This window comes from Carassius carassius, chromosome 45 (assembly GCF_963082965.1).
Source record: "Carassius carassius chromosome 45, fCarCar2.1, whole genome shotgun sequence".
NCBI classification, from domain to species: Eukaryota; Metazoa; Chordata; class Actinopteri; order Cypriniformes; family Cyprinidae; genus Carassius; species Carassius carassius.
The window spans coordinates 22,654,978-22,676,703 of NC_081799.1; the positions used below are offsets into that span (position 1 = coordinate 22,654,978).

General features: G+C 34.4%; 2 protein-coding genes across 2 annotated transcripts; one reads left to right on the forward strand and one right to left on the reverse strand.

The window, feature by feature from the left end:
• On the reverse strand, positions 1 to 5,986 carry polm (polymerase (DNA directed), mu). The gene is made up of 11 exons (XM_059538675.1): positions 5,679 to 5,986; positions 5,406 to 5,583; positions 5,234 to 5,332; positions 4,982 to 5,152; positions 4,829 to 4,900; positions 4,593 to 4,713; positions 3,449 to 3,581; positions 2,876 to 2,978; positions 2,451 to 2,756; positions 486 to 569; positions 1 to 303 (listed from the first exon to the last, which is right to left on the reverse strand). Exons 1-11 carry the CDS (start codon positions 5,849 to 5,851, stop codon positions 217 to 219), a joined length of 1,527 nt encoding a protein of 508 aa, XP_059394658.1. The 5' UTR covers positions 5,852 to 5,986; the 3' UTR covers positions 1 to 216.
• Positions 5,987 to 7,334: 1,348 nt separating this feature from the next.
• On the forward strand, positions 7,335 to 21,436 carry gnsb (glucosamine (N-acetyl)-6-sulfatase (Sanfilippo disease IIID), b). The gene is made up of 13 exons (XM_059539886.1): positions 7,335 to 7,623; positions 10,732 to 10,791; positions 10,876 to 11,079; positions 12,112 to 12,177; positions 16,070 to 16,168; positions 17,555 to 17,722; positions 18,413 to 18,495; positions 18,571 to 18,689; positions 18,765 to 18,868; positions 18,952 to 19,053; positions 19,977 to 20,087; positions 20,327 to 20,434; positions 20,518 to 21,436. Exons 1-13 carry the CDS (start codon positions 7,486 to 7,488, stop codon positions 20,665 to 20,667), a joined length of 1,512 nt encoding a protein of 503 aa, XP_059395869.1. The 5' UTR covers positions 7,335 to 7,485; the 3' UTR covers positions 20,668 to 21,436.
• Positions 21,437 to 21,726: the final 290 nt, after the last annotated feature.

Below are 21,726 nucleotides of genomic sequence, written 5' to 3' on the forward strand. Positions count from 1 at the left end.
TTATTTACAAAGAGCCTGCATGAAACTGCATATGCATATCGCAGTTGATTTACTTATTGGAAAAGGACTGCATGGAAAACATCATATACCTGTCTATTTTCCATTGTGTCTTATAAACATAAAAAAAAGTGATCTGATCATAACTGGGAGCTAAAATATAAGGCTCGGCGATGGAAGCACTGACACATCTGTAGTGAGAATCCAAAACGGACAGATTCAGGCGTTTCGCTCGGATGGAGGAATAAACTCCAGACCCAGGTAGGCAAAAATCTCCTCTTCTGTCTTTGCTCTGAGATACAGATTCTGTACAGGTTTACAGAGAGAGAAATTTAAATGCAGTTATTCTAGCAAGATTTTACAATTAAACGTTTATTAACGACATATAAACTTATAGATTATATTATGGTACATATAGGCCTAATGGTGTTTTATATGTCGTAATACACAAATAGGGTAAGGTATGATGTATTTGTAGTGCGGTTGACCTGTTTGTTGTCATAGAGGGCGTGGCTGCTCAAGGACATGTGCTTCTCTTGCCCCGCCCACCGTCTCAGCTCTCTCTCAAACAGCTGCAGATCAAACAGCACATCATGAGTGAAGGGACCTGACCTCAAACCACGGCTGCTGCCTGCAGTCAGGAACACTCACAGATGGCAGCACACAGGAAAGTGAACACTTGTGAATATATCAAAATAAATATATCAAAATATGTATGATAAAAATATGAATGATTACAAAAATATATAAATACATATTTTTCTAATTTTTGGTAAATCAATCAACTACTCACAATTGACTCAAAATCTATTATATAAAAAGTTGATAAAAATTATTTAAAATTTATGGAACACACAAAGTATAAAAAAAGATATTTTCATCAAATCTTAAAAAATCATCATCAATAACCAGTTATCTGACTACTATGTTTATTACTAAACAAAGTACTTTACCAATAAAACTAAATGAAACAAAAATTATTAAAATAATAAAATACAACTAAGCTGAATTTTCAGCATCATTACTCCAGTCTTTTGTGTCACATGATCCTTCAGAAATCTTTCTAAATCTTTCTAATGTACTGATTTATTATCAGTGTTGGAAAAAGTGTTGGTGCTGCTTGATGTTTTTTTGGAACCTGTAATACTTTTTTCAGGATTATTTCTCTAATATTTTTCTTTATTTTTTGAAAGTAATGAATACTTTTATTCAGCAAGGATGTGTTAAATGGATAAAAAGTTATAATGAAGACTCATATTGTTAGAAAAGATTTTAATTTGAAATAAATGCTGTTCTTTTTAAACTTTTTATTCATAAATGAATCTAGAAAAAATACTGTTTCAAACACTGACAACAAATCAGCATATCAGAATGATTTCTGAAGGATAATGTGACACTGAAGACTGGAGTAATGATGCTGAAAATACAGCTTTACATCACAGAAATAAATTACATTTTAAAGTATATTAAAACAGAAAACCAATATTACAAATTGAAATAATATCTCACAATATTTTTGTTCTTTCTGTATTTTTGATCAAATAAATACAGACTTGATGAGAACAAGAAACATTAAAAATCTTACTGATCCCAAACGTTTGAAGTTGTTTCATTAAAATATTCTTGAAAACATTTATAATATTTTTTAATCAATACAAAAATATTTATCAAATAAATCAAACACCAATGAAACTAATCAAAAGTTGAGAATCAGACATTAAGAAATAATTATTCACTACAAATTTTTTTTTTTGTTTTATCATTATTTTTTTCAACCAATAATCTGTAATTGGACCCCTATGAAAATTACTGAATGAAGTACTTAAAAAGTGCTTCTAAAAGTGTTCATTTTAATCAAAACTAAAACCAAACAGCCAAAAAAAAAGAAAAGAAATAACAAGCAGTTCCTTCTGGATCATGTGGAAGTAGGGATGGGACGATAACCGGTTTTATTGATAACCGTGATAAAATGTGCTGAAGGTTAGTAATATCGTTTAAAAATGAATTATCATTAAAACCGTGTTTGATTATCGCGGTTTTAATAACTCACTATTAAATCATGTCCAGCCAGCAACAGTCTGACGCAAGCGCAGCGCACAATGTTTTTTTTGTTTTTTTTCGAGAAGGAATGGCGAAAGTCAGTGACTTTTCTATGCTTTTCTATGCTTCTACACTTTTCATTGTAAGGAAGGAAATGCCACAGAATTTAATCTTTCTTTAAATTAAGTGCATAGAGTTGCTTGTTTTATTAGTTGTTTGTTGATTATTAAATATAAAACTTGCTGAAATGTTTTCAGTGTGAGCATCAACTATTTTTGAACACTTTCATCTCGTTTCAACAAAACCGTGATAATATTGATAATCGTGATAATTTTAGTCACTATAATCGTGATATTAAATTTTCATACCGTCCCATCCCTATGTGGAAGTGAGGAATCTACACACACACACACCTTTGAGCCGGTCCATCCGAGAGTGGCGAAGGCAAACTGACTGTAGGGACTGACCACCAGATCGACCCGTACAGCTCTCCAGCCGGACGCTTCTGAATGATGCTCACCGGCTCGTTCGCGTTCACGTCCTGCACTGACATCCTCAGCAGAAGCAGAAGAATTCGATTTGATGCTCGCGGCAGATTTCTGAAGCTTAAATATGGAAAAGCATCTCTCAAAGCGATCCATGTTACTAGACGCCCGAGCTGGACCATCCATTTTCTCCAGATAAGAGTTTCTGGTCGTCTTCTGATACAGCAGTAAACCCTGATGAAGAACACATGCTACTTTGTCATCCAACATAAATACTCACTCTAAAATGTCATCAACAACAGCCATACTGGGTTGATTTGATCATGCAAGTATTCACAGAACTTCATGAGCACCTGCTCCTCCAGCCAGTTTGTGATTTTAGGCATCAGTCTTTCCTCTTTTCCTTCCTCTGGATGTGTTATGAGAAAGTCCACATCGTGTCCGACTTCCTTCCCCCTAAAATATATAGCAAATAAAGATGCATATATACAGTACATTCAACTTACTCACATATATACAGTATATTCATGTAAAAATCACGAGGGTTTGATTGTTTACATATGTTGCAAAATGTAATTCATATTATTGTCCAGCGCCGTTTAAAAAAATAGGAAATGTTAACAACCTTATTTGCATACATACAGTATACTAACAATAGGCAATCTATAGCCAATCTCAACTTCTTGATAGTTTATATCAAAACAGAATATACACTATATTATTGTCCAGGTCTAACCTGCTAAATGCTGCTTTAAGACATGAAAATGTTAAGATATTAGAAACATTAACATCAGTATTTTCTGTATTTTCAGAGTGAAAAGCACTATACAAATGAATTGGACTTGACCTAAAATGCACATGCATGCTCAAAGCTGCTTTGACGCTCCAGTATTAAGGTAAGATCCGCACATCTTTAGCACACAGACCTCCTGAAGCCTCCCATGAGCTGGATCTCTGCTCTGGGAAGCACAGCGTGCACAGCTTTCTCAACCATATCACTGATGACATCAGCCTCAGCCTTAGTGACGGGTTTCTGGAGGTCATCGTAATACTGGACTCCTGAGGTCATAGGTCATATATGTTAGGCTAACTGAGAGTTGTTGTAGCACTCGCATATCATTGCTCTTATGTTGATTCTGATTGCTTCCATTGTCCTCATTTCTAAGTCACTTTCACTATAAAAGCATCTGCTAAATTAATAAAATATATGTTTGACGTTCATCTTCAGAACACAAATTAAGATATTTTTTATGTGAGCTCTCTAACCCTTCTATAGAAAACAAAAATAACACCTTATTCAACAATTCGTCTCCTCCGCATCATCCTACAGCGGCATTTTGGAGAGTATCACAAATGTAAACAACGTATGGAACATATGTATGTAGATACGTTTCAGATCACAGCATAAACAGGATCCAATATTGTTTGATAAAATCATTATTTATGCACAAAAAGCTTTCTCGTAGCTTCGTAAAATTACAGTTGAACCCCTGATGTCACATGGATTATTTTAACGATCTCCGTGCTACGTTTCTAAGCCTTGATCGTGTTATGATCCTTGCTGTCTATGGGGGGGACAGAGAGCTCTTGGAATTCATCAAAATTATCTTAATTTGTGTCTTGAAAATGAACGAAAGTCTCAAGGGTGTGGAACGACATGAGGGTGAGTAATTAATGACAGAACTTTCATTTTTGGGTGAACTATCCCTTTAAAAGTTGATCAAATCAATTAAAAGTTGCTTTATGAAAACATATAGTTTATATTTTTTTATTTTCTTAAAAAAAAAAGGAAAATACTTTAGTTAATCCCATAAATCAAATCATTTAAAAGTTAAGAAAACACACACACACACATTTCTTTTTACATATATAATGTGGTGAATTGGCAGCAGCTTAACAAAGGAAAAATGTATTATGTTATGTAATGTATATATATATATATATATATATATATATATATATATATACACACACACACACACACATTCAATCATGAATCAATATATATATTTTTATTTATGAATGTAATTATATAAGCAAATAATAAGTTGTAACAGTGAAATGCAGTACCTGCTTGCTGTTCACGGTTTAACTGTTGCCCTGTGCGAATCAAATCATCTGGAGATCGCAAACCCTCTCTAAACCAGCGATCTGCCGTCCGCACACCCACCCCGAAAATACCAGTTAGTGCCTGCAGAAAGGAAAGATGTGACTTCATAACTCACACACTGAAGCTGACCAATCAGGCATATCATTTACACTGCCTTCACAGTTCTTTAGGCAAAAACAGAATATAGTATCTTTACCTTCATTGCCTGATATTGCTCTGATTGTCTTGTTGACTCTACTTCTCTTGATGATCCATCTTCTAAAATCTCCTAAAATGGTAAAATAGAATTATCAAAAGATGCATCTAGATAATATGGGTTTTTGAGAAGATAAGGGAGCTTTATTATCACCTTTATAACTCTCTGTGAGTGGTCACCCAGGCAGGGCAAACACCTGAGATCCTCCATGCTCCTCACGCGCCGGGGAAGCGCCTTTAGGACTGAAGCCGCCCGTCTGAACGCCACGCTCCGTCCTTCATTATCATTATATTCGGCATTCTGAGCCAAGATTTCAAGAGCCTCCTGCAGGTCAGAGCGTCAAACGGTTCATCAAACTGTTCAGACACATTATTCGCAAAAATAAAGAGACAATCAGTGACTCACTGTTAGAAATGAATTGTGGTGTTTTAAAGGTGTTCGTCTTTGACAGGCGTAAGTTTTTATCAGCATTGCTGTGGCGTCTCCGTTGGGTTTTGGTTTAACCTGCAACACGTCTAAATACTTTACTCAACTGCTCTTTTAAAAGTACTGTGTGCATAAATGTGTACTTTAATACCTTTAATATGTGTCTGTCCTGAACTAGAACTGGATGTCCTGCCTCCATGCTCTCCGTAAACCACCTGATGTCCAACAGATGGACAGAACTGGAGGTGTCTCGTCCAGTTTGGCTGTCCAACCAAGCCTGGACTTCATCTCCACTGTTGCTTTCAGACACAACATGCGTGATGGAGGAACTGTAAGAGTAAAACAGACAGGAATGGTCCAAAAGTTGCACCCCTAGAAAAAAAGATCTTTGGTAATATCATAGTAAAGTGCTGATGGTTCATACCTGTAGGTTTCTTTAATAAGAAATCCTTTGCTCCGTCCTAGTCGTGTAAGAAATGCTCTTCTAGATGTCCCCATCTTCCTCTCCAGGATGAATATAGAAACATGGGGAAACTTACAGGTGTCATTCTCTTGGTTTACAGGGAGAGAAACTTTCCTGCGTTTTAATGGGATCATAGTCTAGAGCAAACACTAAAATCATATGATCTTCATCAGCCCATCTACCACCACAGAGTAGATGAGATCAGACCCTCTGTGCTTATTTCTGCGCTTCCACCAGACTGAAGGAAAAGGTGTCACGTGTGCGTCACAGAACTCAAAAACGTCACTTGTCACCGCCATGACTTGTCACCGCTTCCGTGTCCAAACACTCGTGAAAACAATAAAAGTTGCTAATATACATTCACAATGTGATATAATACTACAAAAAAATATATATATATAACGTTAATCCGACCCTTTAACTCCATACCGAAATGCCAGATTGCACGACAATGAAAATATAAATAAATAAATATAAAAAATATTTTTGTTTGGGACGCTTACGTCATCACTTAACAACCGAAAAATAATTAGTCTATTTGAACTATTCACTTGGTGTTTTTAAAATAAAACGGTTATAAAGAAATTAATCTTGTTAGTATATATTTTTTAATTAAAAGCCGTCCTGATCGTTGCTTGGGGATGATATGTTATCACGTGGTATCTGATACGTTTCTCTGCGCTGGTGAAGATGGGCCAATCACAGTCGTTTGTGATTACTGGAAATGAATTCTAAAATCACTTATATGAATTCTTCCGGAAGAATCGAAATATATAGAAAAGTACAAGAATATCGATTAATACAATTGATCGATAAGAGTGCTGTAAACAAACGCCTTCAAAAACGTAAAGCATCTTCACATGTCTCTTTGGATTGTACCCAGGGGGATCTATTTTGGGTGATACACGTTGTGAGAAAGTTTTGGTGCACCCATAAAGTGTTCCGATTGGGAGCAGACATGACGTACGTCGGTTTACACTTAAATCCCAATAGTTACATAATAATAATAATAATAATAATAATAATAATAATAATAATAATAATAATAAATACGAAAGGGCAGATTTCCTTTATCTTCAAATTATTTTACAATTTCATATGAGATTATAAAACAATAATACACAATCACGTGAAAAGGGCGGGTGTGAGCATGTGACCTTGTAATAAAACGCTAGTGGTCATGTTTAATAAACTTTTTTTTATTTGAAAGTAATTTTGAGGTGTCATGTTTGTTTTATATTTCTCTTTATTAATTTACACTGAATTCTTATAACATACGTTAATAAACGAAAAAGCTAGAAATATATACATTTCATCTTACATATCAATTGTAAACGTACATTTGTCGTTTTTAAATTAAGTGCTTTATATGTATTGTGGATTTTTTAATATAAATAAATATGAAATATAAAAAATAAATAATAATTCATAAAACATTTTAAAACAACTTAAAAACTAGAGCATGGGTTTTAAATGGACACACACACACACACACACACACACACACACACACACAAAAACTCTAAAAGAGCGAAGGTTTTTTCTTTAGTTGTTGTTGGGTTGTTGCTTCACTATGAACTGTGACTTTATGTGAACGCATCAGCTGTTAGATCAGGTTGCAGTCATATGACACACTGAGTGTCTCACTTCCTCAAACTCTCTCAGTTCATCCCACTGTGTGTGCTGCTGTTCGCCTCTCATAACCCTCGTCTGCTGTAGAGCGTTTCTTCAGGTAGACAGGTCGCAGGTTTGGTCTGCTTTGGTCCTCATGGCGAGCGCGCGCGTGCTGTCCACCTGTCTCTTTGTCGCGCTTCTCACCTGCACGCTCAGGTGTTCACACTGCGTCAAACTGAGCAACATCATTCTCATTCTCACCGACGACCAGGATGTGGAGATGGGGGGAATGGTAAGTGAACAAAATTAGACTTCAAATGCTTTTTAAAAAAGTTGTCGTGCACCATGACAGTATCACTTCTTCACAAAGTATTGTGGTGGTGTCTCTTGCTGATAACAGTGGTTTTAGATGATAGTAATTTTAAACGATATTATTGTATTAAAACAATACTCAAATGAACTTATTAATAAATATATATATATATATATATATATATATATATATGTATATGTGTGTGTATGTATGTATGTATGTATGTGTGTGTATATATATATATATATATATATATATATATACACACACACACACACACACACACACTCTGTTAATGTATATATATATATATATATATATATATGTGTATATATATGTGTGTATATTAGAGCCCGACCGATATGGATTTTTGGGGGCCGATGCCGATATTAACTCGAAAAGAGCCGATTTATAAGCCGATATTTTGATTTTAAAAATAATCTGGATATTAGACCCATTTCCTATAAACTGCACTTACACAACATTCAATAGCAAAATATCTGCCTGTTCTATGTATGTGGGCTGTATAAACCATTTTCCAGAATGGACTATGTTAAAAAAAAGCCTTAGATTACAGTCTCAATGACTAAACAATTGCACATCAAAAGTATATATTTTTTAATGATCAAAAAACAGTCTGGTTTTAAACATTTAACACTTTTACTTTCTTCCAGTTGAAGCTGGTTTTAACAGTCTGTGTGTGTACTGTAAATAAATTATAATACTAAAGTTAAACTATTTGCAGAAGTAGTCCCACACTTTGCTGCTACAGCATTCACCTTTTTCAGCCATCTGTAGGCAGAAAGAGAGACAGAGAAAGAATAAGCATGTGTATTAATAATATCACCATGTATCATTACTCATGTCATCATTAGAATTATAATAATAATAAACTGGGATCTCCTACATAGGCAAAAATGAGAAATATATATATTTTTTTTATTTGTCAAGCAATATGTATTACCTACTTATATTTAACAATATTATTTCAACATTTTTCTGTTATGTCTGTAAAGCTGCTTTGAAACAATATGTAAAAAAAAAAAAAAAAAAAAAAAAGCGCTTGTTCAGCTCATATTTATTTACATGTCCCCTCTGGTTTAATCATTTCTGACGCACCTACTGTAGTTACTGTAACTACACTATATTTGCTCTCACAGACACATTCACAACAGACCCGTATATCTTCTCCTCTTCTCTTTGTGCAGTCTGAATCAAAACATCGTCTTGCCTACTATTACCGGAAGATTACGGAATCAATTCGAAGTTGAATGGTAAACGTTAGTGTCATGAACACACCGCTGTCAATTTTGAGAAGAACCACCTTCAAACAAGTTAATAGCAAGCATTTAAGGGGCCTGCTAAAAAGGAAGCTATTAGCGTTAGAGTAACGTAACCAGCCTGAATTCACCAAATTGTTCTCTGGACCTGAGGGTAGCCTCTTCTTCCTTGCTTCTCTCTTAATTCTCGTCAGCAGGACTAGCGCAATCGCTCGCTTCTTACAACGGGACAGATACATGTTTGTTGCTGACCGAAAGGAGGAGGAACAGACTATGAAAGAGCTCCCGCTAAACGTTTTTAAAACCCCGCCTACGCCATAGCACAGCGCAAATCGCGCTGTATCTGAAGGGCAACGCTGAACCCAGCGGCAAGCGCCGTGCATATCGCGTCCTGTGTGAAAGGCCCAATTACGCGGTCATTATGTGGGAAACACACCGCAGTAGAATAAGAATAAGTTAAACGCTAACGTTATAGTTTGATCTCCTATTAACGTTCGCGCTCTTCCACTGATAAACATGGTATTAGCTTTGTGGCTAATCTAATATAGCAATGCATTAGCGGCTGTAAGTGATGTTACAGAATATTTAGAAGTAATAATGATAGGACCGTTAGCTAGAACTACCACACAGTTTTTATATACAGGGTATGAACTAAATCTACAACCTTTTCACATGACGAACGACAGACTCACCGTCAAAACAGTAAGTTACATCTCCGTGGCTTGGCTGATCGCTTTCTTCTGTAGTGGACTTCTGGCGCTGTTGTTAACTCTGGAGCTGCAGAGCTCCCTCTGGTGGGCACACTATGCAACACTCATAACATGAGTGAAGCATGAGGCTCTGTTTCTCATGTTTCATCGGCCGTTATAAATGCCGATGCCGATTTAAATGCAATTAGCTTATATCGGCCGATAATATCGGCCGGCCGATATATCGGTCGGGCTCTAGTGTATATATATATATATATATATATATATATATATATATATATATACACACACACACACACACACACACACTCTGTTAATGTATATACATATGTGAAAGCTGTTATATAATTTTTTTGTTCTTCAAATTGTGACATTTTGAAATGAATGCATTTTGACAACTCTCAATCAATTCTCATCCTGATACTGCAAAAATTTATTGAATTATTTAAAATGTTTATTTAAATACAGCAGTATTTATACATTGTAGCATTTGTAGTAGGCAATTTTGCATGGATTTTTCTGCATGTATATACAAGTTATTCCATAGAAAAATTGAGTAGAAATGTAGTATTGGTTGTGGGTTCGATTCCCAGGGAACAAATATCAGGTAAAAAATGTTAGCCTTAATGCACTGTGAGTCGCTTTGGATAAAAGAGTCTGCTAAATGCATAAAAAAAATTTTTCTTTAATTTAGTATGTGTTTGTGTTTTTTGTTGCTATTTTAGGATTTTACATTGACATTTTCTTTTCACAAAAATCTATCACATAATCCAAAAATATTAAATTGTTAAATGTATATACAAATTATTTATTTAAATTTTAATGTATACATTATAGCATTTGTTGTGCTATTGTTGACTGAAATAAAAAATGATGTACTTAAGCTTCATGAAAATAGCGTTGTGACTATAAAACTACTAGGTTAAACCAGTCCCATATTGAAGTCATATTGAAGCTGCTGTTTTAAGATTTAAGTCCAGGCACAAGTCAGTCGGCTAAAATTAGTGTGTGAAATCATACATCCTGTTGACACTTTGTTACAGATGATGCATCCTATTGACACTATAGGCATCTCATAGAATCTTTATTATTCACAGACTCCCATGAAGAAGACCAAAGCACTGATCGGTGATGCTGGTGTGACTTTCTCCAATGCTGTGAGTGCTTAGTCATGATCCAAAGATTTTTTTTTTTTTTAATGGATCTGATATCACAAGTTTCTCTTTTCCTGTTGTGTTTAGTTCACTGCCACCCCTCTGTGCTGTCCCAGTCGCAGCAGCATCCTCACTGGTAAATATCCACACAATCATATGGTCCGAAATAACTCCATCTCTGGCAACTGTAGCAGCACAACATGGCAGAAAGAGGCTGAGCCCTTCGCCTTTCCAGTTTACCTCAATAAACTGCGCTACCAGACCTTCTATGGCGGGAAATACTTGAATCAGGTCAGCTTTTGTCCCGTTTGGTGCTCTATACACTATCACTTGCCTATTTGCATGGTGCTCATTCTTTGAAATTTGTCTACAATGATATCAGAAGCTCTGCACAACGTGTTTAAATATTTGCAATCTTTCAAATATTTAAAGTGTTCCAAGCCAACAACATTCTGAAATACTGCTAATGTTTGTGTTCATTTTCAGTTATTTCCCCTCAAATTCAAGAAAGCTATTAGAGTAAATGAAATCATTTAATAAAATATTTACAAATATATTTTATTTAAATAATTTATATTATGCAAATATTTAAAATAATATTTTGTGAAAAAATTTTTTTTTACATATTTTTAAATATACAATATTTGTATTTAATCTTTTTGCATTATATATGTATATGTATATGTAATAACAGCAGGTTAAGATAATGTGCTTAACTGTAATAAAAAATAATGGTGCAATGCACAAAATCTTAAGTACTTCACAACAACATGTCCAGGTCACATTTAACCACAAATTTTATTAAAAAAAATTTAGCCTCTTTTTAGCATTGTTTTATTCTGTAATGTGACTTTATTGACTTTGATTATTAAGCTATTTTAACCACCAAATTATGATTATTCTGAAATAAATACTAAAATACAAATGTAAATGAAAATAAATACTAAAATACACATGTAAATTAAAAAAAATAAATAAAAAAAGTAAAAAAATATATATGTGTGTATATATATATATATATATATATATATATATATATATATATACACATATAACAGTTTAATATAATTAAAATATTAAATATTGATAATGATAATTGGGAAATTAAATGTACTTATTATTCATTTAAAAAATCATAATGCAAAAAAAAAATCATAAAATAACCTTCATTTCATCAACAAAATATAATTTCTTAATTTTCTAAAACCCACAAAAATTATTTTCTTAGAGGTGAAATATGACTGGCATGTTCTTGATTTGTTTCATGAGATTCTTCCAGTTGCTTTTCCCTCAGCTTACATAAATGCGTCTCTGTGTCCTCAGTATGGAAGTAAAGATGCAGGCGGTGTGGGTCATGTGCCTCCTGGCTGGGACCAATGGCATGCACTGGTAAGTCATGAACAGAGTAGATGCATCATTCGAAGACTACTTCCCTTTGACATTCAGATCAGTGGGAAAAATGCTGGATGTTTTTATTTTTATTTTTATTTTTTTTGCTTTTTAAGATTCAAATCATTGCAAAGCAACTTTGCAGAAAATTAAGTTTCTACAATATTTAGTAGCTTATCAGTGGTGACTGTCAGTTTATGTGCATATGGCAGAAATTTTCTGAAAAATTAAAGACGTAGTCATACAGACGACTATTAACAGAAATTATTATATGATGCAATCACACTTGTAGCAAAATTTGGTAGTTCTGTATGTTGTTTCAGGGTCTTCTGAGGGGTTTGCATTATCTCTTCTCGGGTGTTCTGGATCCAGACTGGAGCTTGCGTAAATCCTAGTTATGCAAAATAGAAAAACAAATAGAGACATAATTAGCATATCTGCTGTTCCAACCAAGTAAAATTAATTAGTTTAACCCAAGCTAAAGAATAATAATGCGCATTTGACCAGATATAACTGCAGTCCAAAATTATGAGATGCATTATTCGAATGCTTGGCGAAAGAGATGTGTTTTTAATCTAGATTTAAACAGAGAGAGTGTGTCTGAACCCTGAGCATTATCAGGAAGGCTATTCCAGAGTTTAGGAGCCAAATGCAAAACAGCTCTACCTCCTTAAGTGGACTTTGCTATCCTAGGAATACCAAAAGTCCAGCGTTTTGTGACCATGTGATGTATTGTAGCGTGCTATAAGGCTAGTTAGGTACGCAGGAGCTTAACCATTTAGGGTCTTAATAATATTTTGTAACTGATACGGAACATAATAGGTAGCCAGTGCAGAGACTGTAAAATTGGTTTAATATGATCATATTTTCTTGACCTGGTAAGGACTCTAGCTGCTGCATTTTGGACTACCTGTAGCTTGTTTATTGAAGATGCAGGACAACCACCTAGAAGTCCATTACAATAGTCCAGTCTAGAGGTCATGAATGCATGAACTAGCTTTTCTGCATCAGAAACAGTTAACATGTTTCGTAGCTTGGAAATGTTTCTAAGATGGAAGAATGCTGTTTTTGTAACATGGGAAATATGGTTTTCAAAAGACAAGTTGCTGTCTAATATAACACTTAGATTTTTGACTGTAGAGGAAGTAACAGTACATCTGTCTAGTTGCAAACTGTTGTCTACGAGATTCTGTCTCCTGTTTTTTTTTTTTTTTGGTCCAATTAGTAATATCTCTGTCTTATCCGAATTTAATAGGAGAAAATTATTGGTCATCCAATCTTTTAAATTTTTAACACACTCTGTTAGCTCAGATAATTTTGAAGTTTCATCTGGTCTCGTTGAGATATATAGTTGAGTATCATCAGCATAACAGTGGAAGCTAATCCCGTATTTTCTAATAATATTGCCAAGGGGCAACACGTATATTGAAAATAGCAGAGGACCTAGGACAGATCCTTGTGGCACTCCATATTTTACTGGTGATAAATGAGATGACTCCCCATTTAAATAAACAAAGTTGTAGCAATCGGACAGGTAGGATCTAAACCATCTTAGAGCCTCCCCTTGAATGCCTGTATAGTTTTGTAATCGATCTATGAGTATGTCATGATCCATGGTGTCGAACGCAGCACTAAGATCAAATAAAACCAGCAATAAGATGCAGCCTTGATCTGACTCAAGAAGTAAGTCTTTTGTAATTTTAACAAGTGCAGTTTCTGTGCTGTGGTGTGGCCTGAACCCTGACTGAAATTCTTCATACAGATAATTTTTTTTGCAGGAAGGAGCACAATTGTGCAGACACAATTTGTTCTAAAATTTAAGACATAAATGAAATATTTGAAATTGGCCTATAATTTGCCAGTTCACTAGGATCTAGTTTGGTTTCTTAATAAGACGTTTAATAACTGCCAGCTTGAATGGTTTTGGGATGTGACCTAAAGATAAAAACAAGTTAATAATATTGAGAAGCGGTTCTTCTGCTACAAGTACCAACACTAAAAGTCATTTAGTGGTTTCAGGATCTAATAAACATGTTGTTGGTTTAGATACAGTGATAAGTTTATTTAGCTTTTCCTGTCCTATAGTTTTAGCACTTTTATAGCACTATAGCACTGCAGTTTATCTTTGAGTGCGATGGATGAAACTGAAGTATTAGACGCTGTAGAATCTACATTTGTTATTGCATTTCTGATGTTATCTATTTTATCAGTGTAGAAACTCATCATTTTAAAAGTCATTACTACAAAACGTTGATGGAATATTTGAATCAGGTGGCATCTGGTTATTTGTCAATCTAGCCACTGTGCTAAATAAAAACCTTGGATTGTTTTGGTTATTTTCAATGAGTTTGTGGATATGCTCTGCCCTAGCAGTTTTTAGGGCTTGTCTATAGCTGGACATACTGTTTTTCCACGCAATTCTAAAAACTTCCAAGTTGGTTTTTCTCCATTTGCTCTCGAGACTATGAGTTACTTTCTTGAGAGAGTGGGTATTACTGTTATTTGATGGGGGCAACAGCTTCTAATGTATTATAGAAGATAGTTCCCATGTTGCCAGTCATTTGTCTAGTTTATGTGTATTTTTGGGTACACAGAGCAGTTGAGATAGATCAGGCAGGTTATTTGCGAATCTGTCTTTGGTGGCTGGAACAATAGTTCTGCCCAGACGGTAACGCTGAGACATATAGTTAATATCAGTTATACGCAGCATGCACGATACAAGGAAATGGTCTGTAATATCATCACTTTGAGGTGCGATATCTATATCAGTAAAATCGATTCCATGCAATATAATTAAATCTAGTCTATGATTAAAACAATGAGTGGGCCAGGTGACATTTTGCTTGACTCCAAAATAATTTATTAGGTCAGTGAATGCAAGTCCTAATGCATGATTTGTATTATTAACGTGAATGTTAAAATCTCTGACAATTAGCACTTTATCAACTGTAACCAAACAGTCTGAGAGGAAATATGCAAAGATTTTTAGGAATTCTGTATATTCTGTATACAATATATTTATTTTGCATATCTGACAATGTAACATTAAGTAGAAGTATTTCCAATGTGTAAAACCTGCATCCTGTTTTCTGAGTAACATTGAGAATATCACTATATATTGTTGCAACACCTCCTCCACGACCAGTCTGACGGGGCTCATGCTTATAACAGTAGTTTGGTGGAGTCGACTCATTTAGACCAAAATAATCATTTGGTTTTAGCCAGGTTTCAGTCATGCAGAGTACATCAAAACTATTATCTGTGATCATTTCATTTACAATAACTGCTTTGGGTGTGAGTGATCTAACGTTTATGAGCCCAAACTCAAAAAATTGTTTTGTTTATTTATTTTACATTTTTCTTGTTTAATCACGATAAGATTTTCTGTAGATCCTACATAAAATGTATATTTTTACCTCACTATTCGGGGAACAGACACAGTCTTAATAGATTGGACAGTGCAAGTACTTCTATCATTTATGTGGGTAGAACAAAAGCCATCATAGTAGTTATTTGAGAATTGGCTTAGTAGTCATATTGAGCGAAGTGTCCGTCCTGGAGATGTTGTCCAACAGGAATTCCACTCTGACTCTGCTGGGGTACAGACCATCAGCGAGGAAAAGCCTAGGATGCTCCCAGAAAATATTCCAATTATTAAAAGGGAAACTGCAATATGTGCTGCAATATGTTCTATACTTCCCTTATCCGACAGTGTCAGTCACCTATAGACAAGCATTCATGGTCATGTGATGCGTTCTCAATTACAACATGCCCTGCAAAAGCAGATCTGGTTTTTAACCATTTAGTTTCTCTTTTACTGATGATTTAACAGCAAATCTTTCTTTTTATTGATTGATCGAACAGTCTTTTGGTTTTATTTGTGTCTCCACAGGTGGGAAACTCTAAATATTACAATTACACGCTGTCTTTGAATGGAAAAGAGGAAAAACATGGAGACAACTATGAAAAGGACTATCTCACAGATCTAGTTGTAAGTTTTAAGTGTAGAATCCGCATTTAAACAAGACCTGTAACCCATTTTACTTCCATAATGTGATGCCCTTCTGGGTTAAGCAGGGTATTCAATGAGAAAGAAAATAGACTTCTTTTATTTGTTATTTTATTTATATATATATATAAATAAAGTAGTAATATATATTTATGTATATATATAAACATATTATACATTTGTTTTATTCTATATCTTGTTATTTTGTTTAGAATTTGGAGATGGGATTTTAATTGGCAATATGTTCATGACAAGTTTCAAAGACAATCTTTTTAATTTTAATAAGTTGCCCTAAAAAATAGTTCAGAATATGACTAGGAATGTGTATTGGCAAAGTAAACAGAGTCATTTGACTTCAAGTTGGAGGATGTCAAGTCACATTAAATCAAACATTAATTTTTTGAGTTGTAAACAGCAGTTTTTGCAGCTGTTTACTTCCTGCTAAATGTGAAAACCAGTGAATTGCTTCATCACCTGCTAAACTTGTTTTACAATGGAAATGCATCGGTTAACACAATGTGGTTACCAAATAATATTGCCATTGGCTGTTTTAGAACAGGAGTGAAAAGCTGTTTGCCTCATGACTAACTGAGAAGCCACATGGTTTCATTATGTGTAACTTTGAATGCACCTTCAAGTCATGTGACTTCTGTGGGATGCATGACTGGACTGCTTGATATGGCCTGCTACATTATTTTATTGCTTATCTTACACTAAAACCTGGGCTGATATCTTGCCGTCACTCACCATTGCTCTGTTATTATTTAACTAAGGGCAGATATATATACTAGTCCTAAATTAAACTCCAATCACAATAGTGGTTTTCCACAGTCTGGGGGTGTATGTAACAGTGTTATTTTAGTATCATTGACAAACTATTATAGATTTTTGGGGGATTTAGATTAAATGTTTTTTTAGATTAAATTCTAAGTATTGTAATTTATTTAATTTATTGATATTTTTATTTATGATATTTTATATTAGTTTAGTATAAATTAATATATAATATTTGATTTAAAAAATGTAGATAAAGGTTTTATGATTGTATTGCATGTTTTTTTAATTTATGTCTATAGTTTTTATTAATTTTATTTCGTTTTTTTTTTTTTTAAGGTAATATCAGGTTACATTAAATGAAAATGAAAAATTTGAGATTTTGAACCAAATGGCATCTGCGGACAACAAAAGAAAAATCTACTTATTTGAGCAGTGTTTTTAAGTTCTTAGTATATATGGTATTAAAATGGGATCCAATATCAAGCTGCATGACATACCAGACAATCCAGTTTGTTTGCATGAAGTTTTAAAAAATACATCTCACATGAAAGCTGGTTGTTAATATCTGAATCAAATGTATGTTGATTGTAGTTGAACCGCTCGCTGCATTTCCTGGAGGAGCGGAGCCCCAGTCACCCGTTCTTCATGATGTTGTCCCCACCGTCTCCTCATTCGCCGTGGACAGCTGCCCCTCAGTATCAGCAGTCCTTCAGCGATGTCAAAGCACCACGAGATGGCAGCTTCAACATGCCTGGAAAGGTTCAGCTCTCAGTTTCATCCATAATGACATCTGACAGATTATGAGGAAGTACTACAACTGTAAACCATGAATTTGGTTGGATTTAACTAGATTGGCTTTACACAACATTTTATGCTTCCAGAAACCAAATCTAATGTAATGTCCAAAAAAAATTGGATGTAAAATACAATTTTAATAATATTTATTGAAACGTTATAAATAATTTGTATATAATTGAATATAAGTCTCTGGAATTTTATAAAAGACTTAAAAAAAATAAAATAAAATAAAAATATATCATTGATGTTGACTGTTGTATTTCATTTATAAAATAGAGCAAAAAGCATGTTTTCTTTTTATTCATGTTTTGTTCAAATATATTTTTGGATTTACCAGTCAGTGAGTTTTAAGAAATTACAAAGAGTAAAAAAGAAAAAATCCTTATATATTACATGTTGCTATCTATATATGTTCTCAAATTTTTAAACAATGAATATCATATTAATAATTTTAATTAATTAGTTTACCAATTGAATTTCATAATATTATGCATTAATTATATATTTAAAAATCTATAATAGTATGCATTAAATACATACTATTTTTATTTTTTAGCCTGCATGTTCATTTTGCTAATAATTTTAATAATTAACTAATAATTTTCTGACCTCAGCATGAGCATAATATGCTGTTTTTTGTTTTGTTTTTAGGACAAACATTGGTTATTACGGCAACCTGTGAATCCAATGTCGAACAGCTCCATTGAGTACCTCGACAACGCTTACCGCAGGAGGTATGCAAATATAGATTCATACAACATTCTGTCAACTAAATCTTTCTACTGAGATATGTTTAACATCTCTGATAGGTGGCAGACGCTTCTGTCGGTGGACGATATGGTGGAGCAGCTGATCAAGAAACTGGATTCAATAAAGGAGTTGAACAACACATACATCTTCTACACGTCTGATCACGGCTATCACACCGGTGTGTCCTCAGTCTCCACTGTTTTATTGACCTGTTGTCATTTAATGTTGACATATTTTTAAAAATCCATTTTAGGCCAGTTCTCATTGCCAATTGACAAGAGACAGCTGTACGAGTTTGATATCCGCATCCCTCTTTTAGTTCGGGGTCCAGGAATCAAACCTAAACAAACACTTCAGGTTAGATTAGAGAATTACAGGTTTATTGAACAGTGTGTATATATTATTATACTGTGTGTAAACATTTTTGAACTGTCCACTAGTCTCCAGTGCTGAATATAGATCTTTCTATGACTATCCTGGACATCGCAGGAGTAAACCTCTCCACCGTCAACATGGACGGACAATCTTTCCTTCCACAGATGGTGAGTGTGTCATGATTTTCACTTTCTGTTTCGCTACATGTGTATTTATATTCTTATTTGCATATGTTTTTTTTACTGTGAATTTATATGCAATTTCACCTGGTTTGATGCAATTTAACCTACAAAATATATATCTAAATGTAGTCTTATATCATACACACTTTTTTCTGGTGAAAGAAATCAATACTTTTATTTATGAAGGATGCATTAAATTGATGAAAAGTCACAGTAAAGATGTTTATAATGTAACAAATAAATACTGTTCTTTCTACTCACTCAAAAAAATGTATTATGGTTTCCACAAAAATATTATGCATCTCAACTGTTACTGATAAGAATAAGAATAAATGTTTCTTAACCAAGAAAATCAGTATATCAGAATGATTTCTGAAGGATCATGTGACACTGAAGACTGGAGTGATGATGCTGGAAATTCAGCTTTACATCACAGGAATAAATTATATTTTAAAATATATGACAATAGAAACCACTTATTTTAAATTGTAATAATATTAATGTTTGTACAGTATTTCTGATCAAATAAATGCAGCCAACCCTTAAACAGTAGTGTAGGTTTCTCACAAAACCTGTCAGAAGCAGTTCCACATCATATTTCCAGATTGAAAATATTTTCTATAAAAGAAAAAAATGAAGAATGTTTAGGATCATTAAGATTTGTATGCATTGCAAAAAAATTAAGCACGTTCCCCTCAAATCGCATTAGTCGAAAGCAACTATACATACTAATATAGTAATATTTTCTGCATCTAGTGTTTATGAACATTTTTATGAACAGTTGTATCTGAGCAATACCAGTTTCACAGCTTTTTTTGCATTCCATGAATGAGAATTCTCACAATGGGGATTGTCTAATAATGTCACAATGAAAGGAAGTCTTCTCAGTGTTTAATGTTCTCATGTAGGCACCATCGTTGCGTAACGGCACCGAACGGCCCTTCTTCCTGGTTGAGTACACCGGTGAGGGACATTCCTCTACAGATCCCAGCTGCCCTAAACTCGGCCCTGGACTCGCTGTAAGTGCTTCAGGAATCACATACTACACTCTTAAAAACAAAGCTTCTTTATCAGCCCCATGAGCAACCTTTAAAATCAATGGAACTTTGCTATTGCACAAAAGATCCTTTATAATGGAAAAATGTTCCTCACACTATTGTTCTTTGTAGAAGCAAAAATGGTTGCATTTATGAAGCATTTATTAATCAACCTCTCCTGATTTCTTCTTATACAAAGTGACATTTTCTGTTTCTTCTAGGAATGCTTCCCAGACTGCGTATGCGAAGACGCCTTCAACAACACATACGCCTGCGTCAGAAGTCTGAAGGATGCAAACCTGCAGTACTGTGAGTTTGCAGACAACGAGGTGAGCACGTGTCAGACAGGTGGGCCGTTGTGGACCAAACTTTAAGATGAACCTCACTGAATTTCCCCTGTGATCTCCTGCAGTCGTTCGTAGAGGTGTACAACCTGACGTCAGATCCCCATCAGCTGGAGAACATTGTGAAGAAGGTCGATCCTGCTCTTCTGCAGATCATGAACCAAAGGCTGATCAAGCTGGAGTCCTGCACGGGTGACAACTGTCGAAACATCAAATAAAACCGTGCCAGAGGGCGGGCCGGACCCCAGCCCTGCTCTGAAAGCCCATCTCTAGCAGCCAACGCTAAGTTGGGTGATGTGAAGTCACATTTCACAAATCTCTCCTTAAATTCTTAAAGAGACAGTTCATGTCCTGTCAGTATTTACTCCGCCCTCACTTTCTTTTTATTACCATACGATGAAAGGGATGGATGGATTTGCATTTGGTGCAAGAAAGAAAGTCATGCAGGTTCACATGAGTAAATATTTACACAAATGTAATATTTGCCATGAACTCTCCCTTTAATTCTGATCTGGGAAGTCACATGCACTTGTATCTACAGTGTGATTCTAGTTCAAATGCTGTCATACAGCTACATGAACACAGTTTCTAAAGGGCTTGTACCAGTTCAGCTGGAGGATAACTCATCGTCTACCTTGGCTTATTCTTTTTTTTCAGCACTTTTATGATAAATTAATGTTTAAACCAAATCTTGTCGTGTTTGGCTAAATATACTACTATCAAAACATTCATCTTTTGCATTTTAAGAGGTTTTTTTTTTTCCTTTTCTGTTTGACCTTTATACATGGTTGTCTTATTTTGATTTATTGATACTGTGAACGACACCTTATATGTATCCATAATTGAAAACGCTCATGTGCCACAGTGGAAATCCTGTTCCGATTTGCTATTTTAAAATGATAAAGGGAAAGGGCTGATATATGAGGAAATTTCACCCACTTTGATTTTAGCCTAAAATGTGATTGTGCCTTTTTGCACTAAAGCAGTGTTTGTCAAATAAATTGAAAATAAAAATGCAAAATACGTAATTCAATGCTTTTTCTAGTGACGAATAACAACAAAAGCTGCATGGTCATTTATTTATTTTTCCATTTAAGGGCAATAATAATCCCCTTGGATTTATTTATCCTTTTTTTCCTATTGTAAAATGAATTATCTTATACGTATTTGTGTTGTCTTTTATGTTAAATACTTATATTTATTCAATTAATTTAATCAATTTTGCTTTACTGGTAACTAAACTTAACCCCTCTGATTGGCCACTGCATTCATTCGCT

Bases quoted from the DNA above. Each gene is read 5' to 3' on its own strand.
- polm (XM_059538675.1), bottom strand. From the start codon at position 5,851: ATGATCCCATTAAAACGCAGGAAAGTTTCTCTCCCTGTAAACCAAGAG. The intron at 5,584-5,678 runs GTATGAACCATC...TTACTCTTACAG, and splicing joins CTTATTAAAGAAACCTACAG to TTCCTCCATCACGCATGTTG. The intron at 4,901-4,981 runs GTGATAATAAAG...TTACCATTTTAG, and splicing joins ACTCACAGAGAGTTATAAAG to GAGATTTTAGAAGATGGATC.
- gnsb (XM_059539886.1), top strand. From the start codon at position 7,486: ATGGCGAGCGCGCGCGTGCTGTCCACCTGTCTCTTTGTCGCGCTTCTC. The intron at 10,792-10,875 runs GTGAGTGCTTAG...TGTTGTGTTTAG, and splicing joins GTGTGACTTTCTCCAATGCT to TTCACTGCCACCCCTCTGTG. The intron at 18,690-18,764 runs GTGTGTCCTCAG...AATCCATTTTAG, and splicing joins TGATCACGGCTATCACACCG to GCCAGTTCTCATTGCCAATT.